The 22632-nt window shown below is 33.8% G+C and overlaps 2 protein-coding genes across 2 annotated transcripts; one reads left to right on the forward strand and one right to left on the reverse strand.

Moving 5' to 3' along the window:
• Positions 1-528: 528 nt before the first annotated feature.
• LOC121762739 (mitochondrial import receptor subunit TOM40-1-like) lies at positions 529-5336 on the forward strand. The gene is made up of 11 exons (XM_042158724.1): positions 529-833; positions 1600-1681; positions 1803-1902; positions 1990-2085; positions 2207-2257; positions 2414-2479; positions 3996-4097; positions 4233-4301; positions 4395-4478; positions 4816-4911; positions 5033-5336. The coding sequence occupies exons 1-11, from the start codon at positions 713-715 to the stop codon at positions 5087-5089; spliced, it is 924 nt and encodes a 307-aa protein (XP_042014658.1). The 5' UTR covers positions 529-712; the 3' UTR covers positions 5090-5336.
• A 790-nt stretch (positions 5337-6126) lies between these two features.
• LOC121791367 lies at positions 6127-10883 on the reverse strand. The gene is made up of 8 exons (XM_042189341.1): positions 10726-10883; positions 8424-8915; positions 8259-8334; positions 8003-8130; positions 7835-7905; positions 7644-7725; positions 6792-6841; positions 6127-6395 (listed from the first exon to the last, which is right to left on the reverse strand). The coding sequence occupies exons 2-7, from the start codon at positions 8832-8834 to the stop codon at positions 6821-6823; spliced, it is 789 nt and encodes a 262-aa protein (XP_042045275.1). The 5' UTR covers positions 8835-8915; positions 10726-10883; the 3' UTR covers positions 6127-6395; positions 6792-6820.
• Positions 10884-22632: the final 11749 nt, after the last annotated feature.

Raw genomic sequence — 22632 nt, forward strand, 5'->3', positions numbered from 1 at the left:
TTAAGATCCATATCACTTGTAGGATAGATGCATATCATCTTTAAACGAAGGTCAATTTATGCCGAGTATTATATATATTTTTTATTTTTCTATATATATAAAGGTTGAAAGAGAGAGGAAGGCTAGGCCTAAAACTTCATGTGTTACTGTGATGACTTGATAATTATATTTTTAGTGTAAGGTTATCCTATTTTTATATATTAATTTTATAATGAAATGTGAGTAAGATAAAATTAGTGAATACAAGTCTATTACTAAAAGTAATAAAAAAACAAATAGAATATTTATTGGTGAATACGAAAATAACAATATGAGATATTTATCAATGGACGAAGGAAGTATTTTTTTTTTAAGTTCACATTTGAGCGAAGTATTTTATAAGTGAGCATTCATTTATGGTCAAGATAATTAAAAATGGAAAGTGTAAATTAAAACAAAAAGTGAATAAAATAGTTTATCTGCACAAAATGCATATCAAAATTTATCCTCGAAACGGATCGGGTCAAATCCGGTGGGTTTTAGGGCTTTATGATTTTGGGGAAGCCAATGTTTTTAGCTCGAGTTTCTGAACATTAAATCGCCTCTTTTTCTCATAGAAAGAAGAAGAAGAAGAAGAAGATTTTAACACCACTCTTCTTCAACTTCAATCTCCGCAATCGGAAAGAAGGAACGGAACTCCTCTTCGTCGGCAACAGCTCAGAGTTAGCTGGAAATGGCAGCGCTTACTCCTCCTACCCCCGCCGCTTCGAGTTCAGATGCGGAGCAGCCTAAAGTCGACTACCTAAATCTGTCTTGCCCCATTCCCTACGAAGAAATTCACCGCGAGGCACTCAGTTAGTGCTTCTCACTTTTCTCCATTTTCATTTTGGAAATTTGATGTAGCTGTGTGTTGCAATTTGTCTGCATTTTGTGTTTTAGTTGCATGTTGGTTCTATTGTCTATGTTCATGGGGTTTGATTTTGTTTCTGGTTGTAAATCGATGTTGATACGCATTAGTGTGAGGAGCTGGTTTGTTTTCTTGTCTTGTATTGTACTAGAACCCTAACTAAATAGACCAGTTCCATGCTAAACTCAGCTGGCTGTTGATGAAGCAACTAACAGTGAGCAGCCAGACATTTTCTATAGCTTGAATATGCGAGAATGCAGTTCTAGTACTTTGTTGCTGTTGCTTTAGGTTGTAAAGTCAAAATTGCATGTCGATTAATGTTGTAAAGATGAATTTATGGTGCCATTCTATGTGAAGCTCGATTGCAGTGTCAAATAATTTGTAGTTCAGGTCCATTACTGAAAGCATTGAGCCTTTGGCATATTTTATGTCAGTAATTTACTCATAACATGTGTCTATCATTTCATAGTTTAACCTCTTTTATGAGTTTTGCTTTACTATTATTCTTGGAGCCAGCTGATAAATTCAGCTTTTATCTAAAAATCGTGGGAATGTACCAACCATTATGGTTTACTGTCTAGATAGGGACATCCATAGGATTTTAGTTTACATGTTTATGTAGATAAGTTTATTTAACTCTCTATAGCCAGTTTTTGCTTATTTTTGTAATGACGAGGTATAATTAAATTTCTAATGGAACTTGTTGCTGCCAGTGTCTTTGAAGCCAGAACTCTTTGAAGGATTGCGTTTTGATTTTACAAAAGGACTCAATCAAAGTTTTTCACTCAGCCACAGGTTATACACCTTTGTTCTTTTGCCGTACAATAGTACATATTTTAACATTTGCATATCATTAATTGCTGTCCATTTTCCCCTTAGTGCATATTGTTTTAAGTGCTAATTCATCTGCCTTTAGTGTGATGATGGGACCTACTGCGATTCCTGCTCAATCTGCCGAGACAATTAAAATCCCCACTGCTAATTATGAGTTTGGGACCAACTTTATAGATCCAAAGGTAGTCACTGTCTACTATAAATTCTTACTTATATAAACGCTACTAGGCTAGTTTGGTTAATGAAGGGTCATTACTTTTTTCTTGCAGTTGATGCTTTTCGGGAGGGTGATGACAGATGGCAGACTAAATGCAAGATTAAAATGCGATTTGGCTGATAATCTTACCTTGAAGGGCAATGCCCAGGTAGGCATATTTGTCAACTCGTCCATAATGTTTTAAAGTTGGCAGCTGTCCACGGGCTGTCCATTACTCCTGAATTCATAACATGAAATTATATCATAATATCTGTTTTGTTTATCTGTAGCTCACCAACGAGCCTCATATGTCCCATGGCATGTTCAATTTTGATTATAAGGTAATTGTTGTATATTTAGTTCTTTTGTATGTTAGCATTCTAAATTCGCTTTCTTAAGTTTGCCATGATGGTACTCGTTCATCATATAATTGATACAGTGTTGGACATAGGTGTACAAATTGAAGCTAACAAGTGCTCTCTTCACATAATATACAGGGTTCAGATTATAGGACTCAGTTTCAAGTAGGAAATGGGGCCTTACTTGGTGCAAGTTACATCCAGGTGAGTAATCTGACTCTGATTTGGAAGATATTTACATAGCTAATCAATCAAACTATTAAAGTTGTTGAGCATGTGCTTGAACCCTGGGTATATTTAAAAATCGGGTAACATCTATAATCCAGGTATACTTTCCGTCATTCACATTTCACAATGGTATCATAATTTTAAAATGCTTTACAGATCTCTTTGTGTGGTGAGTTATTGACCTGTAGCATTAGCTGATCTAGCAAGTGGCCGGAATGGGTAAATCATTGTATAGGGCTGCACAGTTCTAAGTTGAATATGCTATTGGTGTTGCTTTATATCATACATTGCGTCTGGATTTATGGAAGACTTAAAGGATTTCCCGGCTTGGAAAACTATACTTAATTTGTTACAATCCTGTTAGAGGGAAACAAGTTTGATAGTCTGAAGAACGAATATGTAGTATATTTTGTAGTAATTTAATGGGGAAACTAATGCAGAAATAATGAAGGTTATAAAATATACTCCCTTCGTTCCATAGTAATAGAGTCATTTTGCCATTTTGGTACGTTCCATAGTAATAGAGTCATTTCCCTTTTTAGTAAAAGTCAACACATTTCTCTACACCTACTTTACTCTCTCTTCATCTCTCTACCTTTTTCATTTTCCACTTTATTCTCCCTTTACTTAACTCACCTAATACAATTTTCTTAATCTCGGTGCTGAAAAGAAACGCCTCCATTACTATGGAACTGAGGGAGTATGTTTTAAGCAGAGACATTCACCTGCTGCCTCAAGAGACATCAGCCTTGGGGCGGTCCGGGGGCATAAACCATAATCCATAAATATTATAGGTAATACAATAAAAAACATAAAAGCATAAAAAAATATGAAAACACATAAAAAAATAGAAGTTCGTAAGTCATAAATACTAAATAATTATGTCTTAAAGTATTACACTGAGTCTAATACTCCCTCCATCTCTCAAAATAGGCCTAATTCAGTGTGACTCAAATTTTAAAAGAAGTTGTTGGTGTATTGTTAGTGGAGAAAGTTTCCCACCTTAAAATAGGGTTAATAATGATTAAAAATGAATTGCGAGTGGAGGACATGGTGGGTCATTTGGTAGAAATGTAAATAAGTTGATATATTGATGGTAATATTTTGTAGAGGTACTATAAATGGAAAGTGGGTAATTTTTGTAGAGGTACTACCAAAATGGCAAAAATGAACGGGATAAATTTATGTTTTTGTAATTATGAATTATGAATGATTCTAAAGCTCCTTTGGTTTTGACAAAAATATTGATGGCTGTAGAATTCCTTCATAGTTTAATATGCTGTCCAGTATCTACACGTAATCTCTCTCAGAAGTTGATGAATTTACAGCATTGATTGACTAAATGTTTTTTTGACTATGAAAACCAAATATGTTATTCTTTAGTGCGGCAAGATGTATGCGTTCTAATGCCACAGTTGACTCTATAAATGAGTTGTGAATATGAATATAAATTTATGTTGTACTGACCAATTCTTCTCATGTATGCTTGCAGAGTGTGACTCCTAATTTATCTTTAGGTGGCGAGGTATTCTGGGCTGGACAACATCGGAAGTCTGGCATTGGCTATGCAGCACGTTATAACACTGACAAGATGGTACTCCTCTGAAGCCTTCACATGGCTGTGGCCATTCGATTTAAAACTTGCATATTCCTCTGGTTTTCAATGACTTGTGGTTAGAAAGATACAAATCAATGATTCAGATTGTCTATTCGACTGTTTCTTTTTCAGGTAGCAACTGGACAAGTTGCCAGCACTGGGATGGTAGCCCTTAGCTATGTCCAGAAAGTATCTGACAAGGTGATCTGAGTTTATTCTGTGGTTCCGAATAATAGTGATTCCATTTCTTTCTTTCATGTTTGTATACCTAATGTCAAATTATTTTGCCTTCAGGTTTCTCTGGCAACTGACTTCATGTATAACTATATGTCTGGGGATGTAACATCCAGCGTTGGTTATGATTACATTCTTCGGCAGGTAATATTTGTTTCAACAGTAAAAAAATTCTTTTTGATGTAATAACAAGCAGGTTAGTGTTTGGATAGTTGCCTTTATTATATCCCTACTATAATCATTTATTTAGTTGTAGCCTGCTTTAGGTTTATTCTCCTTGCACCATTTGTTCATGGATGGGCATCTATTTCCATAAATAAAATTCACCCCTTTTGTTGGTTAATCTGATAAACCAACTTGTCAGATGTGCTTTTCTGAAACTTAACATTTGCCTAAATTTTCTAATTAGCTTTTGTGACACAACTAATGCTATTGTTCAAATAGATATGGCATCTAACCGGCTACTTTTGTTTCTTGGCAGTGCCGCCTGCGAGGAAAGATCGACTCCAATGGCTCTGTGTCTGCTTTCCTTGAGGAGAGGCTCAATATGGGTCTCAACTTTCTTCTTTCTGCCGAGGTGAGTACAACGGGGTAAACAAGCCCACCCTTCCCCCTCCCTCCAAACTCCTTCGGCCTCTCGCTACTTTTGTGTCCCATGGAAAACTTTTATTAATGTGTTCACAAATTGTGACTTGCAGATAGATCACCGAAAAAAGGATTACAAGTTTGGCTTCGGCTTGACAGTAGGAGAATAGGACATGAGCCATATTCGGTATCGAGTCTTAAATTAAGCTGATAATTACAAGGTGAGAGCAGGAATCAGTTTTGTATGCTCAGATGACCTTAATTCGTTAGCAGGGAGATCTGCTGCTGCGCATTTGCTAGTAGATGGTTTTTGCAGGTTGGCGATATTCTTTTTATTCGAGACAAACTTTGCTCTATAGCTATAATAAATGAGAAGATATTCTTTCTGTTTGTGTAATATTATCGATTTTTTTGGTATGTTGTGTGAATTGTTTTATAAAAGTCCCTATCATTGCAACAAAATATAAAATATTTAATCTCAGCATCCCATAATCAAAATTGAGAATACATAGTTCGTACCTTGGAGTTAAATGCATAGAAGGCTCTATAAATGAGAGAGTTTTGAGAAGGGGTATACTTGAAAGCATGTTTGAGCATAAGTGGGAAATTATTGGAGGAATTTTTTTTTTGAGTTTATTTTATATTAAATAATTGCTTTTGTATTGTAGAACTCTATTTCACATTTATAAGAATAAGAAATATTTTCGCTACCCTATGTATTTTAATTTAATGATATTGGTTGTTTTAATTATATTATATTATATTAATTGGATGTTAATGATGAATTCACCGAAATTGTGATTCTCCAAAGATGAACATCTCTGTGCATTATGTTAGCAAAATTCTCCACTTGAGCACTACTTTAGCAACTGTAATGCATAGCTTTGAAACCTCCAAGCACAACACAATTAATGCAATGGCAACATATCCCTTTATTACTCAAAACATTTCCATATCATCAGCAGTGGAAGATGTAGCTCAAATGAAGATTGATGTGTGGAATTTAATTTTAATGTTTTTAAATAATAAATTAAAAACGACGTCACGTAAGCTTTAAATTGCCGCATCTGTTTTAATTTATCTTTTATGGAAAAATCAGAAATGTCCAAAGTTTTTATATTTCTATTAAAAAATAAAGTTCCATGGGAAAATAAAAAATGTTGGTTCATGTATATACAAGCAAATAAAAAGATCTAAAAACAACACATTTTAATAGATTTAACAATTTATTGGAGAAATATTCAATAGCAATAATATAATAAACAAATACAGCCAACTAATCCAAACATTGTGCACATTTTTTCCCAAGACATGAGTTTCCTAGGCTACAGATTTACATTTACAAGCAACACGGGTCATATTTGCATTCTACCTTTTCTTGCAAGATTCTGTGTTGTAGCCCATTGGTTCAACATTGGTAATTACCGTTTCCTGGTTTGATTCAATAATAAAACTACTCTCCCTCCTGTCCTGTCCCTGAAAATAATGAACTATTTCTTTATTAGTTATGAACTTTCTAATTTTGAAATAGTTAAACAACACATACCTTTGCACAATAATTTATTTACAACTTATACCATGAACGACACTTACACTATCCTTTATCTCTCTCTCTCTTTACCAATTATACATTTAAAACTCGTGCCGAACCAAATGTTCATACTTGTCAGGAATGGAGGAAATGTTATGTAATAGTTTCTCAAAAAAACACAAAAAAAAAAACTACATAACGTAATTATGCTGCAGCTCCTATTCCTGGTGAGCATTAAATAGAATTAACTCATGCTAACTCTTATATCCACACATAAGAAAGATATAGAAGCCAAAGCAAAAGAAAATATAAGAGGCGTCAGATTTTAAGGAGAAACGTACCTGAAACATTTGGCTGTCTAGTGAGAGTCCTACTTGAGAGGTTTCATACCCTAAGATAATCCACAAAAGTTGCATTGTAAATTTGTAATGTTAAGCAGAGGTTGTAAATGAGGCATGTCAAGCAATAAGGCAGTCCACAAAATGTTGTAATGTATCATCTTAGGGGGTGTTCGATTTGCAAGATTGTCCACAACATGTTGTAATGTATCGGCTTAGGGGGTGTTCGATTTGCAAGATTGTATCCCGTGATTAAATATGTAGTGTGTTTGGTTAATGAGATTCAATCCCATAACTCAATCCTAGATGGATAATCATGGAATAATTAGTCATAGTTAACCCCCTCCAACTAAAATAATCTCACAACTCAATCCTAGATTATATTTTGGTACTATTTTATCTAGGAAACCGAACACCACATTAACAATTTATTCCTTCATCCAGCTTGATCGAGGCGCTGAATCACGAGTAAGTTTACCTAAACCCTCTACTGTATCCTCCTCCAACATGTCTAATAGCATATATGATACAAAGTGAAAGGAGGGTGGATTGTGTAATCTCAATAGTATGTCAGCATAAGTAGCATACTGCACAACCACCATGAAAACGGAAATAGAAATATAAACTGAATTCTGAAATGAACAAAGATAATTCTCTTACGAGACCCTACAGTAAAATTACCGTCCTTTATTTATACTCAATACTTGACATCTCCCTTAAACATTACCTACCAGACAAATGGCATTTCTCTGGAGGTGGAAAGAGCAAATATTATTGTATGAAGCCTTTAAGCACCTAAAATCGTGCTCGTGAACAGATAAGGTTAATATACACGTCTGATGTACAAAAAGTTACCTTTTCAACCCTGAATTCATTGACTGCTTGTCGAAGAGAATCATCAGATAATATCAACCGTGATAAACCTCCAGTGCTCAACCTATCGGTCATCAGACGGAAGACTTTAGGACTTCTAAGGAAGTGTATAATATTTGACAACCACAAACGAGGAAAACGATTTATAATTTAAAGTTTGTTCAGAGTAGTACCCTAATTTCTTTGCAGCATCTGAAACAGAACCTCCAACTGCAAATATAAGGTCAATCAAAGCTTGCATTCCCTGAAAATTTTGGACATAAATAATGATCAAATTATAATTGTGTTGTGTTGAAAAAAAAAACAAGAGCTGGACATGATGAGAAGGGTTTAAGGTAAACCAGAGCAAATTTGGGGTTGTTCGGTCCAATCTGAGACCCCTTGTCCAGTCTGATAGTGGACTTCGTTGGAAGAATCTGAACAAGTTCTGGAGGAGGCACGTAGGTTTCAAGGTCGATAGTGTTCCTAACTAGACAGAAGGAATAGGATTCTTTCATGCGCAGAATAAAATTCCGGATCTAACGGAAATCAGCATTCATTCATTAGATTAGAGTAAAAGTAAGTCAGTAAATGGGTCCAAATTTTATAAATATGCACCTCTGAGAGCTAAAAGTTTACGCAAACGAGAAAGTGCTGCTGCCCGATTTTTGTGTTGGGATCTATCCTCTGATGCCTGTTTGATATCAAAAGTACAAATACAGAAGTAAGTGGATAGATAAACAAAGGACAAACATTAACATGCCGTCTATGGTCTACACGAACCTGAGCCGTGATTCCTGTTGGAATATGCTTGAGACGCACAGCAGACTCACGCTTGTTGCGGTGCTGTCCCCCTGGACCTGATACCTTAAAAGTATCCATCTCGCACTGACTCATTAGCTTCTCATCTGTCATTGCAAGGTAATCGCTACCATCAACAGTCTCAGAAGTACTAGTAACATTTGAATTGTAGTTTCTAGAGCATGCTACTATAGCTCCACTGGGATACCATCTAATACTAGCTTCTTTAACAAACTGGAAACTTGTAACTCCATCTGAAATCCTACTATTATCAGCTCTCCTATTAAAGTAAAAACTGCCATGCCACCGAGAGTAAGCACGAGCAGGCTTTGTGAAATTGCAGACGCCACCGCTTGGGAACTTTAAAAATGATCTCAGAATAGAATGAGCCATCTTAATTGAAATGGTTCAGCAGGCATGAGTAATACAGCTAAGCAGCACTTGACCAGCACACATGATTCATCATTACTGGTTCTGTATGAAGAGGGAAGGACATAAAACTGTGAATGAAGTTTGAACCACAACAAGAAACCCTTTCATAACAAACACAAAGCTGGATTTGTTTACGTACTTTTTCGAGATAGTAATCGTTATCTAATAAATTCAAAGGTTCCAGTATAAATGAAAGAAAAAGGGAATAATATTCTAATAAAATTTGAATCTCAAAACAAAAGACAAAAAGAAGGGGGGGGGGGATGTGCCGAAATCTGTAGACGCTACGGACTTAATTAGATTGAGACTTGGTATGGAAACTTACTAAGTGATAACTTGGTATGGAAACTTACTAAGTGATAACTTTCAAATTCAGAGAAACCCCGGAATTAATAAAAATGGGCAATCCTGAGCCAAATCCTTTTTTCTCAAACAAAACAAAGGTTCAAAAAACGAAAAACAAGAAAAAAGTATTAGATGGACATTTAGTTAAAATTATGGTCTTTACATTCCCCATATTACTTTCACAGTAGCCTATACATTAATAGTGAGTATCTTTATTCATGTAACGAATGGACTGTAGATGTCAAAGTATGATAACTAAAACTAGGAAGATGCCAAAATATATCAGGAAAAAATCATACACCTATTTTGTCATAAGATGCTTCACTCTCGTTTAGAAAGGAATATCCATTCTCTTCTTACTTACTTACTCCCTTCAGTTCAACTCATTGTTTATCTAAAAATGGACCCCCTATAAAACTGGTATTAGCAGAACATATTCACGTTTTTTCTCCTTTTCCCCCTTCTCTTTTTTTTGTGTTCATATTACAGAATGTCATTGCATATTCCATAAATCGTATAAACCTCCATTGTCTCCAATCACATCCCTTTCTTAAGGTTAATGCCCACCCCATTTCCTAATCAAAACGACCATGCTCCTGAATTCCCATCTCAACTACTATTTCAACAGTGCACAATGTATAAAAATATCCTAAATGGTACCCTGTTTTAGTCGAATTCTGTAACTTCTTTAACATGTACTTATCTAGTATTTGTGTTGGTATAAGACGGACGACAATGGCATCATTTAGCTGATTCGGAAATAAACAACAGAATAGAGTAGGAAAGGCCAGGCACCCACAAAATAGAATCCCAGAGAGAAAAATAATGGAATGCCTACATCCAATCCTAGTATAACCAACCACATACACAATCACGACCAACTCCAACCATACACCAAAAATGAGTTTTGGTGAAGAAATCTTCTCCAACCATACACCAAACTCAAACCCATTTTTGAGGGTTTTTGTGAAACAACACCAACTATGGTATTACTGCAAAAATTTTGTGAGACAAAAACACAAAAACGGTGTAAATGTTTGGAGTAAAACTACTTTTTGGTGTGACATATACTAAAAAATGGGTCCGAGTTTGGTGTAAATGGTTGGAGATGACCAGAATACAACGAAACTAAAACGCTGGCACTAGAATCCAAAACTGAGTATTTAAGGAATTACATGATTAAACAAGCATGAAATTATTCAATCTATCAAATTGTGTGGAGGATTAGCCTGTATGATAACTATCCATCGAATATACCACTCAAGCAAACACGGGGTTAAATGGAAAAGATTAATAATCACGAATAATCATCACTCTAACAAATGAAAACACCCATCAATTCAGCAGTAATTATCACAATCAACTATATAATTAAATCCAACAAAATAGCTAGTTCCCGCGCTCATTTCGTTGGTTTCCCAAGCAACAAGCTAAGCAAATGAAGATCAATAGAATTACTCGAGAAAACAAACATACATGGGTGTGTAGATTAAGATTAAAATCTGACCATGGATAAGGTGAGACAGTGAACGCGGATGGCATCAGGTTGTGATATCTGAGATGGATCCATTTTACAACATCATGTTTGATTTCCCAAAAAATGTTACTCCATCCAAATTAGTTTTGCCCTAAAACATCAGCTTCAATTTCTAAAAAATGTTGCGATTAGACGTCTCTATTTGTTTGTACTACCACATTTTACTCTTATATTATTATAAAATTAATGTATGAAAATGAGACTCTTGTACATGCGGTCCCACTATTTCAAATCTTATTCATTTTAATGTTCACCCAACTAGTTTAATTTCAATTAAATGTTAATAATTAAATTCTAAAAGTGCATTTATATTAAAAATGCATCATATTAAATATAAACTTTAAACAAAAATTGAAATTACAAAATTTAAATACTAAATTACTACTTCCTACCTCCCATGATAAAAGGAGCATTTCTTTTGGACACAAAATTTAAGGAATTGATATTAAATAAGTTAAAGTGGAGAGAGTAAAGTATGAGAGAGAGAAAAGTAGAGGAGTATAGAGAGAATAAAGTATGTGGAGAATAATGTAAGAGGGATGATTTTTTGCTAAAACTGAAATGATTCACTTATAATGGGACATCCAAAAAATAAATACGACTCGCTTATCTCGGGACGGAGGGAGTATAATTTATTGAAAGCGATAAAATTACAATTAATCGAACCAACTACACGGAAAATTTCACCCAAATATATTCGATTAGATCCTTTTGTAGTTGAATGTGGGCGTTGTTATCGCGCATCGATGTTCAAATTTCTATCTTCTTGCATAATGGGGGTATTTATATATCATTAATGGACGAATTGGGGTTGAAAAAATTAAAAAAGTTTAAAGAATGTCATAAAACTGTTATATTTGGGAAGTGAGATTTTTATGGCATGAACGTGCTCTTCCGGACATGTTCTCAATTCTAAAAGAATATTCCATATTCATCTACTCATTTTTATTCTTTTCCGATTATACCTACATACTTATTTAAATCACATGTTACCCAAAAAAACTAATGGATAATGAAATATTGAGAGGGAATAAACTTTGGGTCCTACAAATGAATAATCCCTAAAGGACACGTCTTGACTCAGCGTGAGTTTTAAGAAATTATTTAACTTTATAAAGAAAATTAGTGAAAAATTTAACGGAGTGTGGGCCCATTTTTGTATATTAATATATAATAAAGTATGAATATAATGAATTAGTGCAATGTGGGTCTTTACCAAAAAAAAAATAATTTAATGTGTCCTTTATTAGCAGACGTTCCTAATCCTAAGTAGCAAAATGCACGTATTTTAATCGCCGAAGTATTGAATATGGCCGAAGTATTGATGAAAAAACAATGGTTAGTAGGGTAATAGTAGACATTTCTGCCATCAAAGGGCAAAACTATGAAAAGAGAAATAAAAACAAAGATATTGTCCAAAAATAATACTCCATAAAAGTGCCTAAAATGTGATTATAACTAGGGATCGAAAAAGTAAGAAATCGGAGTATATTAATTGATTGAATTAATTACTATAAATAGTTCGTGCACCTCACTGCGCATTGACATGGAGTTATACGATAACTACTAGTGATTATCGATAATTTAATAGATAGATGAGGATTTGATTAATATTTATACGTGTTAAACTCATTTTGTCAATTATTGCTTATTGTAGAAGTACTGAAATACGCATCAAAGTTTCCTCCACAAAATGAGGGAGCGGATCCTTTGCCCTGTGTTAAAAACACAGAGGCCATTTTTCTTCAATCATACGACATCGTTTGGTAAATCTCCCATCTTTCGCCAAATCTGTGATTAAAAAAAACACGTTGAAACGCTTATGTGGCTGAAACGGTATCGTTTTGGTGGATCTCTGAATAATAAAATGCAAATACGATTCTTGAAATAAATCTCCTATTTTTCCCAAATATTTCTTCCCTCCTTTTTCTCTTCACGTACAAAAGAAAACAAAACAGTCTCCCCATCTTCTTTCTTCTCTGCTTCACACTTTTTAATTTTCTTTCTTCTCTACTTGACACTTATTAATTTTTATTCACACGCTAGCTTGTTGACAACTTTCAAGTATGGATTTTTGTTTTCTCATGAATGTATTTCTTTTGATTCATCCAAGTAATTTTTATTTTTAAGGTTTTGTTGGAATGTGTGGTTTCCCTTCATGAATATAATCTCAGTTTTGCTTGTTATTGAGCTTGCCAAATATAATAAGGAATGAAGCACCGATACTTTTCCATCATTTATTTCCAAGAGAAAAAGTGAGATAGGTTAGAAGAGTTAGAATTTTATGTTGAAATTGAAGAAGTAGAAGTGACTTTTATGTTGAAATTGAAGAAGTAGAAGTGACCCTCACATATATAATACACCCCCTTCCCATGTTACTTGCACTGTTCCATTTCGGCTCGTCACAAACTACTTACACTATTTCTAGTTGAAGTTATAATTAATGTATTTAATTAATATGGTAGATTAAGTTAATAGCTCATTTATTAAGTGATATCTCGTTACATTTCAAATTCTAATTTAATTACACTAAAAAATTAATCTCAAATTTACGGCTTAAAATTAAAGTGCAGTGCAAGTAACATGGGATGAAGGGAGTATGAGATATGTTGGAAGAGTTAGAATTTTGTGTAGAAATTGTAGTAGAAGTGACCCTCACATATATAATCGTTGATGTTAATATGCATAATCATTTCTCCTTGTATTTCATCTGATATTTCTCGTATTTATTGGCTTCAACAGATTCATACTATAATTATGTCACCAATGAATTTGAGTCCAGATTCTGATTTCAAGCCTAGAATCGATTTTGAATTTGATATTTTAGATGATGCTTGAATCATTATTTCCACTAAAGAAAAAAAAACTAGTCAAATAACATCATATAAATATATTTTTTGTAAGGAAGGTGTGTGTAAAGAAGACAAAAGAGATTCTTTGACGGTCAATCCTCGACTTGAGACTTGAACAAATTGCAAAGTAAGATTGAGGGTGACCTATGTGAATGGCATATACAAAGTAAATGAGTTTAACAAAGAGCATAATTATCCTCTCCATCTTCCTGAGGCAGTACATATGTTATCTTCTCAGCGCCGCTTCACCAAAGTTAAAGCACATGAGATTAATATAGCAGATGATGTTGGGCTCAATTAGAAATCACCAGACAAGCTGGGGAAATAGATGGAATTGGTTACAGTATCTTAGACAATAAGAATTATCTTTGATCTAAGATACAAAGAAGCATGATATATGGCGAAGTCGATTGTCTCATGGGGTACTTTTAAGACCAGTTATCTAAAATCCATCATTTTACTAAGCGAATCAAATTGATGTGGAAGAGCATATAACTAATGCTTTTTAGGCAGATGCAAGAATGCCGATTGATTATGAGTACTTTGAAGATGCAATGTCATTGGATGTGTTAGGATTGGTATACCGAAAGCATGTTTCGAGCATGTTGCACGATTAGAATTACTTGTATACAATAAACTCTACAATCCACTTTTAATCTAAGCCGAGAAGAATTAATTTTATCCGCATTTGTGTTTGCATTTTTAAGATGTTTCTCAAACATTTAAATGTATAAGAAGTCAATAAGTCTAATTCTTCTACATAGTAGACTGGTCGTTCATAGAAGGTGACGCAGTCGGATCTTTGTAGAAGAGAAATATAATTTCACAACCTAGACGGATTTTGACTACATATCGTGAAAGATTGCAGTATTTGTTAGGATTGGTATACTGAAAAGCATATTTCGAGCATGTTGCACGGATAGAATTGCTTGTATACAATAAACTCTACAATCCACTTTTAACCCAAGGCGAGAAGAATTAATTTTATCGCATTGGTGTTTGCTTATGCATTTATAAGATGTTTCTCAAACATTTAAATGTATAAGAAGCAAATAAGTCTAATTCTTCTGCATAGTAGACTGGTCGTGAACGACGTTCACAGAAGGTGACACAGTCGGTCCTTTGTAGAAGAGAAATAGAATTTCACAACCTAGATAGGCTTTGGCTACCTATCGTGAAAGGTTGCAGTGTCAGTCCGCATGCTTCCTTACCTTAGGAAATAAACGACACTGGTGTGGTATAGCACTGAAGGATCTAACAGTTGAGATAAGTCTTTCTTGCTATTTATTGAAAGACGAGGTCTCGGTGATTGTTATTTCTTAATCATTGTTGATATAACAATGAGCATACGATATTGATTATGCACTACTTTGATTTATCAAATGGGGCGGATTTTTCGCAATCCAAGAATCCTGATATCTTGGGTAGTGGTGATTAATGTCTAGAGGTGCTAGTATTGTTATTGCAATGAATCGTGTGCTGGGTGAGTCCAGTTTGATAATATCCTCAAGAGGTGTTCGAAAAAGGTTTTATTATTCAGAAACCCTGCCGGTTGGAATTTATTTCAGAATAATAAATAAAGATTTTGAACTAGACCACTCTTGGAAAAAGATATTAATTAATTAAAGTCAAATAACAGGCTTAAATTAACTAATAGATATTTATATCTTAAACACGGGAAATAATAAATTAAAGAGGTAAAGTCCGGATTACTCGTAATTTGGGATTGGACGGGCAGTCAATATTATTTTACTATAGTGGCTGATAATAATATTCTGTTGGACTTGTATTAAATTGGGGCTCAATTTAATTAGTAAAAGTCCAACAGGTTTGGCCCGAGTCCAACCTCCATGGATCCCTAATCTGGCCCATAAAAACTCTATATAAAAGGAGATTAGAAAGAAGATTAAAGGTGATTTTTACTCATAATTTTTGTGCTCCCCTCAGGGAGTGGACGGAAAAATCAGTTCTTCACAGAACTAGAGTTCTGTCTCCTTTCTAATCAAACCCTTTTCGATTCTGACAAGCTTTTCCCACCCAAAGGTCAGATTCTGAGTTCGAGATACAGATTAGAAGGTTCGTGGTTGAGTACGAAGAACATCACGTGGAGAAGCCGCAAGCAATCGATGATTCTTTGGAGAATCATATCGGTAATTCTAATTCGTAGGAAATTCATGTTTTAGGTTTTAATTCCTTTTACATGATTTATGTGCGTTCTAGCATGCTTTTTTGATTGTTTAACATGTAGTTAATTAATCTCATAATCGGTCAAATAGATCTGTATGTATGATTTATTTGTGAATGCATGACTTCCGCTGTGCAAGGGGCTCCAAACCCCAACAATTGGTATCAGAGCCAATTTTTGGCTCTGATTATGTGGATTAATTTCATGTTATGTGAATCGCTTGAATGCTTCAAAGATTTTACATAAGAATTGGTTTTATAAAATTACGTGTTTCATTACTTGTTAGAATCAATTGATTCTTTTTGTAATTAATTGGCGTAATTTGTATAAACTAATTATGTAATTATTGTGTGGGTAATTGGTGTTGCTCTTTACCTTTATGTACGAGAATCCAATCACGAAAATTACTTGGTGTAATTTACTAAGTAATCAATCATTACATGGACGGCGGTTGTTTAAATCAATTCGTTCGTTCATGTTGGTATGAATGAGTGTACGTGATTTTGGAGTTGTGGTATCACTGCGACAACCTACGCGGACTGAAGTCGTTTGGTAGCATCGCGGCTACGAGGAGATTTCCGGCAGCGCTGCGGACATGAAGCCACAACAGTTTGCGGTGATACAGCGCCGACGGCTGTGGAGAAGTTACAGCAGCGGTGGCGGTTCGAGTGGGAGCCTTTCGTGGGCAGTTCCCGGGCTCGGATGAGGCTGTTTTCACAGCAGCTGCAAAACAGTGGGACCGATGTATCAGTGGGGAAACGATGCAGCGACGACGACGCAACAACGTTGTCGTCAGGCAGCAGCGGCGTCCCTCCGTGAGCAGCTCCATCAGCAGCGCTGAATTAAGGTTTTTTTCCCTAAGAAGACTTGAATTAGGGTTTCTTAACCTTGGAATTAATTTTGGAAATAATATAAAATTAGTTATGATTTCCTAAATCCTGGAGCTAATTTTAATAAATTTCAAGATATAATTTAGAATAAGTTTTGAATAAATCAATTTAATTGGATTGTCAAGAATTTCATTTTTTAATTAAATTATGGATTAGTTGAAATTTATCCTTATTTTATGGATTTGGATAGATAAACTTGGATAAAAACAATTAATTTATTTTCTTTTGTCTTATGGATTTATATAAATTAATTTTATGAAAATGAATCCTACATAGACTAGATAAATAATTAATTAAATTTGGATTTTATCCTTATTTTATGGATTTAGATATATTTAATTATATCTAGAGAAATCCTAGATAAATTTGGATGAATAATTAAATTTATTTCTGTCATATGGATTTAGATAGATTTTATTATCTCTTGTTGAATCTTTGATTGACTAAGATAAATATTAATTAAGTTTATCCATATCTTGTAGATATTGATAGATGTATATCTATCTAGAATATATCTTAGTAGATTTGGATAATTAAAATCCATGTTTATCTTTATCTTGTGGATATTTATAGAATTAATTCTATTTAGAAAATATCCTAGTAGATTTAGATAATTAAATGTATCTCTATTATATACATATTGATAGATTTATATCTATCTAGAATATATCTTAGATTTTTTAAATAATTGTTAATCCAGTATTGTAATTATCTTTTGGATTTAAGATAGGTTTAGTTATATCTAGTTTCCTAGTTGAATTAATTAATATTAATTCTAGTTTATCCTAATTTTATGGATATAAATAGATTTATTTCTATGTAGAAAATAACTAGATAAATTTGGATAAAGATAATACAAGATAATCCTAATCTAATTGGATTTTGATAAAGTTAATTTTATCTAGAATAAATCATAATAGATATGATATATTCTAGTTTCTTATTCTAAATAATTTAAGATTTTCTTAAATCTTAGAGTGATTGGATTTTATCTTATGGATTTGGATAGAATTGTTTCTATCCTGAAATATCCTAGTACGATTTTGATAATGATAATCCAAGATCAGTCTTATCTTGAATTTAAGGATTTGATTTTATTCTTATAAAATCTAGAATAATCCCAAAAAGGATTTAGATAGATTCAACTCTATCTAGATAAATCCTAAATTAATTTGGATAGTCATTATCCAAGATAAATTTATCAAATCCGAAATTTATATTTTGGATAAGATAAGGAATTAATTATTTATTTAAATCTCCCTAGATTTATTAAATAATTTCAATAATTATCCAGTGTGATTAATCACCATGAATTAAATGAATTTATCTATTTATTTGGTGTTAATATGTTTTAAGTGGATTATGTGCCTTATCTACTTATGTGATAATTATGCAAAAGCCATATTTAAAATGACTAAGCAATAATTACAACAGTGTGTTGTATATGGTCTCCATAAATTGGTCTATATATGAAGCAGTTTCTAATATTATCATGACCCACCTTAGTGGGAGCAATAATCCTACGAAATAGAAAGTTCATAAGATTAGACTTCTTTATAGTGGGTTGCTTAAACTAGAAGCTTGTTTCTAATATTATCGCGACCCACCCTAGTGGGAGCCATAATCCTACGAAATTGAAAGTTCGTATGTTTAAGCATATTTATAAGATAGCTATGAAATTTTGTTAGTGGCGTACGACCTTCCCTAGAAGGAGTATCAAAATAGAAATGAAATTCCTAGATGCAAATATTTATGGTAAATGCTTAGGCAATATTTGGCGGCCATGCCACCTTAGTGGTCTCTGGACTATCCGTCGGTATTGTGACCAGGATTTTGTTGGAATCCGAATTTGTATGACCTCCCTAGAGGCATACTTATTTTGGTTTTCACGGTTGCGAGATACATAAATTGTTTTGTGGTTGTTTGCGATTATGTATTAAGCATAGTATGTGATAAATAGTTTTATTTCTTCTCAGCCAAATTCTTAATAATGTCTACGAACCTTAAAGAAATCAAACTCGAAGGCCAAAATTATGTAGACTGGAAATATTAAATGGATAAGATTCTCATTGCTGAAAACATAAAGTTTGTACTCACTAATTCATGTCCTCCATTTACTCGACAAAATTCTATAAAGAAAGTTTGAGAATGCATTTTATGCATGTACTCGATAAGTTCTTTGAGGAAGAAGGTCAAACTACTTTCTTTTAAGTAGTGAGACAAGTCTTGGTTTACACCGATGATAAAGGAATATCCAATGAGGACGTTGTCCAGATTCTATTGGAACATCCAAAAGAGATAAAAAGTTTTGATGAATCTTCTGATTCAGTTACTCAAATAGTTTCTACACTCAGTTCATTGTCAAATGTAATAGGAAGTGATTATATGAAGGTTGTTACTGAAAAGTTGGAAACCTTTGGCATTATATTCACTTTATTACTATTGGAGGAAGATAACATGATACTTGACGAATTCATTAAGGTTGTATCTTTCATATGTCTTAGTTCAATCGAACAGGAGACTAGCAATGGAAAGAGGGAAGAGCTGAATTGTCATCAATGCCTGCTGAAAGCAAAAAAGGCAAGAAATATTTGGTGAAAAGGCAAAGAGAAGATGCATTGTAGGTCGGATTGACATTTTATATAGAAGGACAATGGCTTAGATAACAATGCAACTTCTAAAGGAGAAATCTACATCCAGTTGGGCAGTTGTTGCACTGGGAGCTATTTATTTATGCTCACTTTATTGTTTTGTTTTGATGTTAGAGATTTTGTTTTATTGGTAAGGTCTTGTTTAGAATGAATTTACATTCAGTTTCTAAACTCATTTATGATTCTACGATGTTCAATTTCATTTTATAATGCTTGCATTATTGAGAAATGTGGATCGAATATCTATCATAGTACCATAGAAAAATAAATTATACATCATAGTATCTAAACAATATAATTGCAAAAAGATTGAGTTTAACACGACAGTTCAACTTCTTAAACAATGAATGATAAAGTATTTATGGTACTTAAACATAAGGCCAAGAAAATACTTAGTAATTGTTCAAACTAATTTTGTCTAACTTAAGTGACTATCAAGATTTTAACAACTTGTTTGTTAAATAGCTTAAAGGTCAAGTAAGTCTGGTTGATGCACTATAAGTTAGAATCCTTTGGAGGTTCAAGGGATTCAGAGTACTTATAGAGATGCAACATAGAAAGACTAGTAAGTCTCAATGGTTTACACCATAGGAGACGAGCAAATGAGTTAAGATCAGTAGTGGGAGTTAAATCCTAGTTGACTACTCCAAGCATTCTTCTAAAGAATGGGATAGTCATATAAGAAGATATCGAAGTCTCTCGAAGACAAGTTCGATAAGTGAACAGTTTTACTCAATAACACCTTATCATTGATGGGATATACGTTGGAAACAATGAGTTATACCTTAAAGAAACTACCATAATATTAGTATCTTCTACAACACGCGAGTTGTGGACTAGAAGCAAGTCTAGTCCAGCACATCACAAGGTGTGGAGTTATTCCAACACATGTTTTGGAAAAGGTATCCAAGTAATTGGAGTTGTGTACTGATGTATGTTTTATGATTGTCCCAAATGATAGAAAAGGTACAGGTTCTATAATCTTCACGGCAAGATATGTGTTTGTTTACATAAATACTAGATTCTTTGATGAAGATTATGAGGAGAACTACAATCCTAACAAACATGATAATTCTCAAGATAATGAGAATATCTATTTTCCATCTTAACCAAGAAGTCATACCATTAGAAACTTATGCACTAAGAAAATCAACGTTTGTACCTAAGATTGTAAGAGTCGTGTCGTAGTGGGAGCGTTCTTTTCAACATAATAAGTGCATGGGTGTAAAAGAGTCTTAAGACTCAGTCTTATATCAACTTGAACATAATCAATGTAACTACAAGGACGCAATGACTTATTCAGATAACCATTCTTGATAAGATGATAGATTCTGAATAACAATCTTAAATAGACAAGAATGTTTGCAAGACTTGAGATACTACCCATAGACTATTTCAGTGAGGGGGAACTAGTGGACCTGCAAGTGTAAGCATGGATCTCAAAAGGCTAGAATAATGGCAAAGGGTTATACCCAGAGAGAATTATATTCTCGCTTGCCATTTTTGCCTAAGTTGATCTGTATATTGTCTATTGTAGCCTACATAAATTAGGATGTATGTACTATGATTGTCAAGACAGTTTTCTTTAAGTAGAAGTCTTGAGGAGATCATCTGCATGGAACATCTTAATGGTTATGTAATACAGGACAAGAAAGTTGAAAGTGCACTATATTTGGTATTCTTGGTACTCTATGATGATGATATCTATAAAAGTTGATAAACAACTAAGAGGGTTATCTAGCGTAGGAAACTGGTCGTCTGCCCAGTTTAAGGATGATGGATTTAAGATAAATCTAGTTACATTGTAAGCATCTGTGTCATTAGATTGCTAGAAAAAGAATGTATGTTTTCTTAAAGAATCCTACATGTACACAATACTTAGACACTTTAGCATTGAAAATTCCAAGAAAAGGTTTTTCTTTTTCTAGACGGGATTATTTTGTCTCTAGTCGAGTGTTTTTCGACATTGAATGAGATCAAGAAGAATGAGACAAGTTCCATAATTGGAAGTCTCATATATGCTATGATGTGTATTAAGTTAGATATTAGCTTTGCCGTTGGCATAGAAGCATGATATCATTTTAACCATGGCCAATGACATTGAATTGGGTAAAGAATATACTATAGTACTTGAAGAAGACTAAACGGTATGCTCTAGTTTACCAGACATCCATGTTATGTCCTTTAGGTTACATCGACTCGATTTTATAATTGATTGATGATCGAGTTATCCTCTGACTATGTGTTAACATTAGGTGTTGAAAACTGAGTCATGAAGGAGTGTGATTACATCACAGACTCTATCATGAAAATTACAAGTGTGGTTTCATTAGAAATTACTAAGGTAGTTGTTAATCTCAGTAACTTCCTAATAGCTTTGACCGTGATTCTGAGTATGTGTATGAGTATTATATTTTGTTATAATTACTCTAGTCATATGCCTAACTCAAGGAAAACACGAGCTGATGAGGCTAAACAATCACATATAGCGGAAGAATGAAACTAATTAAGGAAAAGTGCACAACGAGACATTATGGGTACCAAGATATCATCATAGAACAACCAGGCAGAATTGTTTTTTACAAAATGCCTATATGGTAACATGATTTACACATGAGGTGAAAAGTATGGTAGTTCGATGTATCATGGTTCGAGACCTGCTTAGAGTATAACTGGGAGAGTTTTGGGCAGTGGGTATACTCGAAAGCATGATTTTGAGTATAAGTGGGAGATTGTTAGGATTGGTATACTGAAAAGCATATTTCGAGCATGTTGCACGGATAGAATTGCTTGTATATAATAAACTCTACAATCCACTTTTAACCCAAGGGGAGAAGAATTAATTTTATCGCATTGGTGTTTGCTTATGCATTTATAAGATGTTTCTCAAACATTTAAATGTATAAGAAGCAAATAAGTCTAATTATTCTACATAGTAGACTGGTCGTGAACGACGTTCACAGAAGGTGACGCAGTCGGTCCTTTGTAGAAGAGAAATAGAATTTCACAACCTAGATAGGTTTTGGCTACCTATCGTGAAAGGTTGCAGTGTCAGTCCGCATGTTTCCTTACCTTAGGAAATAAACGACACTGGTGTGGTATAGCACTGAAGGATCTAACAGTTGAGATAAGTCTTTCTTGCTATTTACTGAAAGACGAGGTCTCGGTGATTGTTATTTCTTAATCATTGTTGATATAACAATGAGCATACGATATTGATTATGCACTACTTTGATTTATCAAATGGGGCGGATTTTTCGCAATCCAAGAATCCTGATATCTTGGGTAGTGGTGATTAA

Source organism: Salvia splendens, chromosome 2 (assembly GCF_004379255.2).
Source record: "Salvia splendens isolate huo1 chromosome 2, SspV2, whole genome shotgun sequence".
Taxonomy (NCBI): Eukaryota; Viridiplantae; Streptophyta; class Magnoliopsida; order Lamiales; family Lamiaceae; genus Salvia; species Salvia splendens.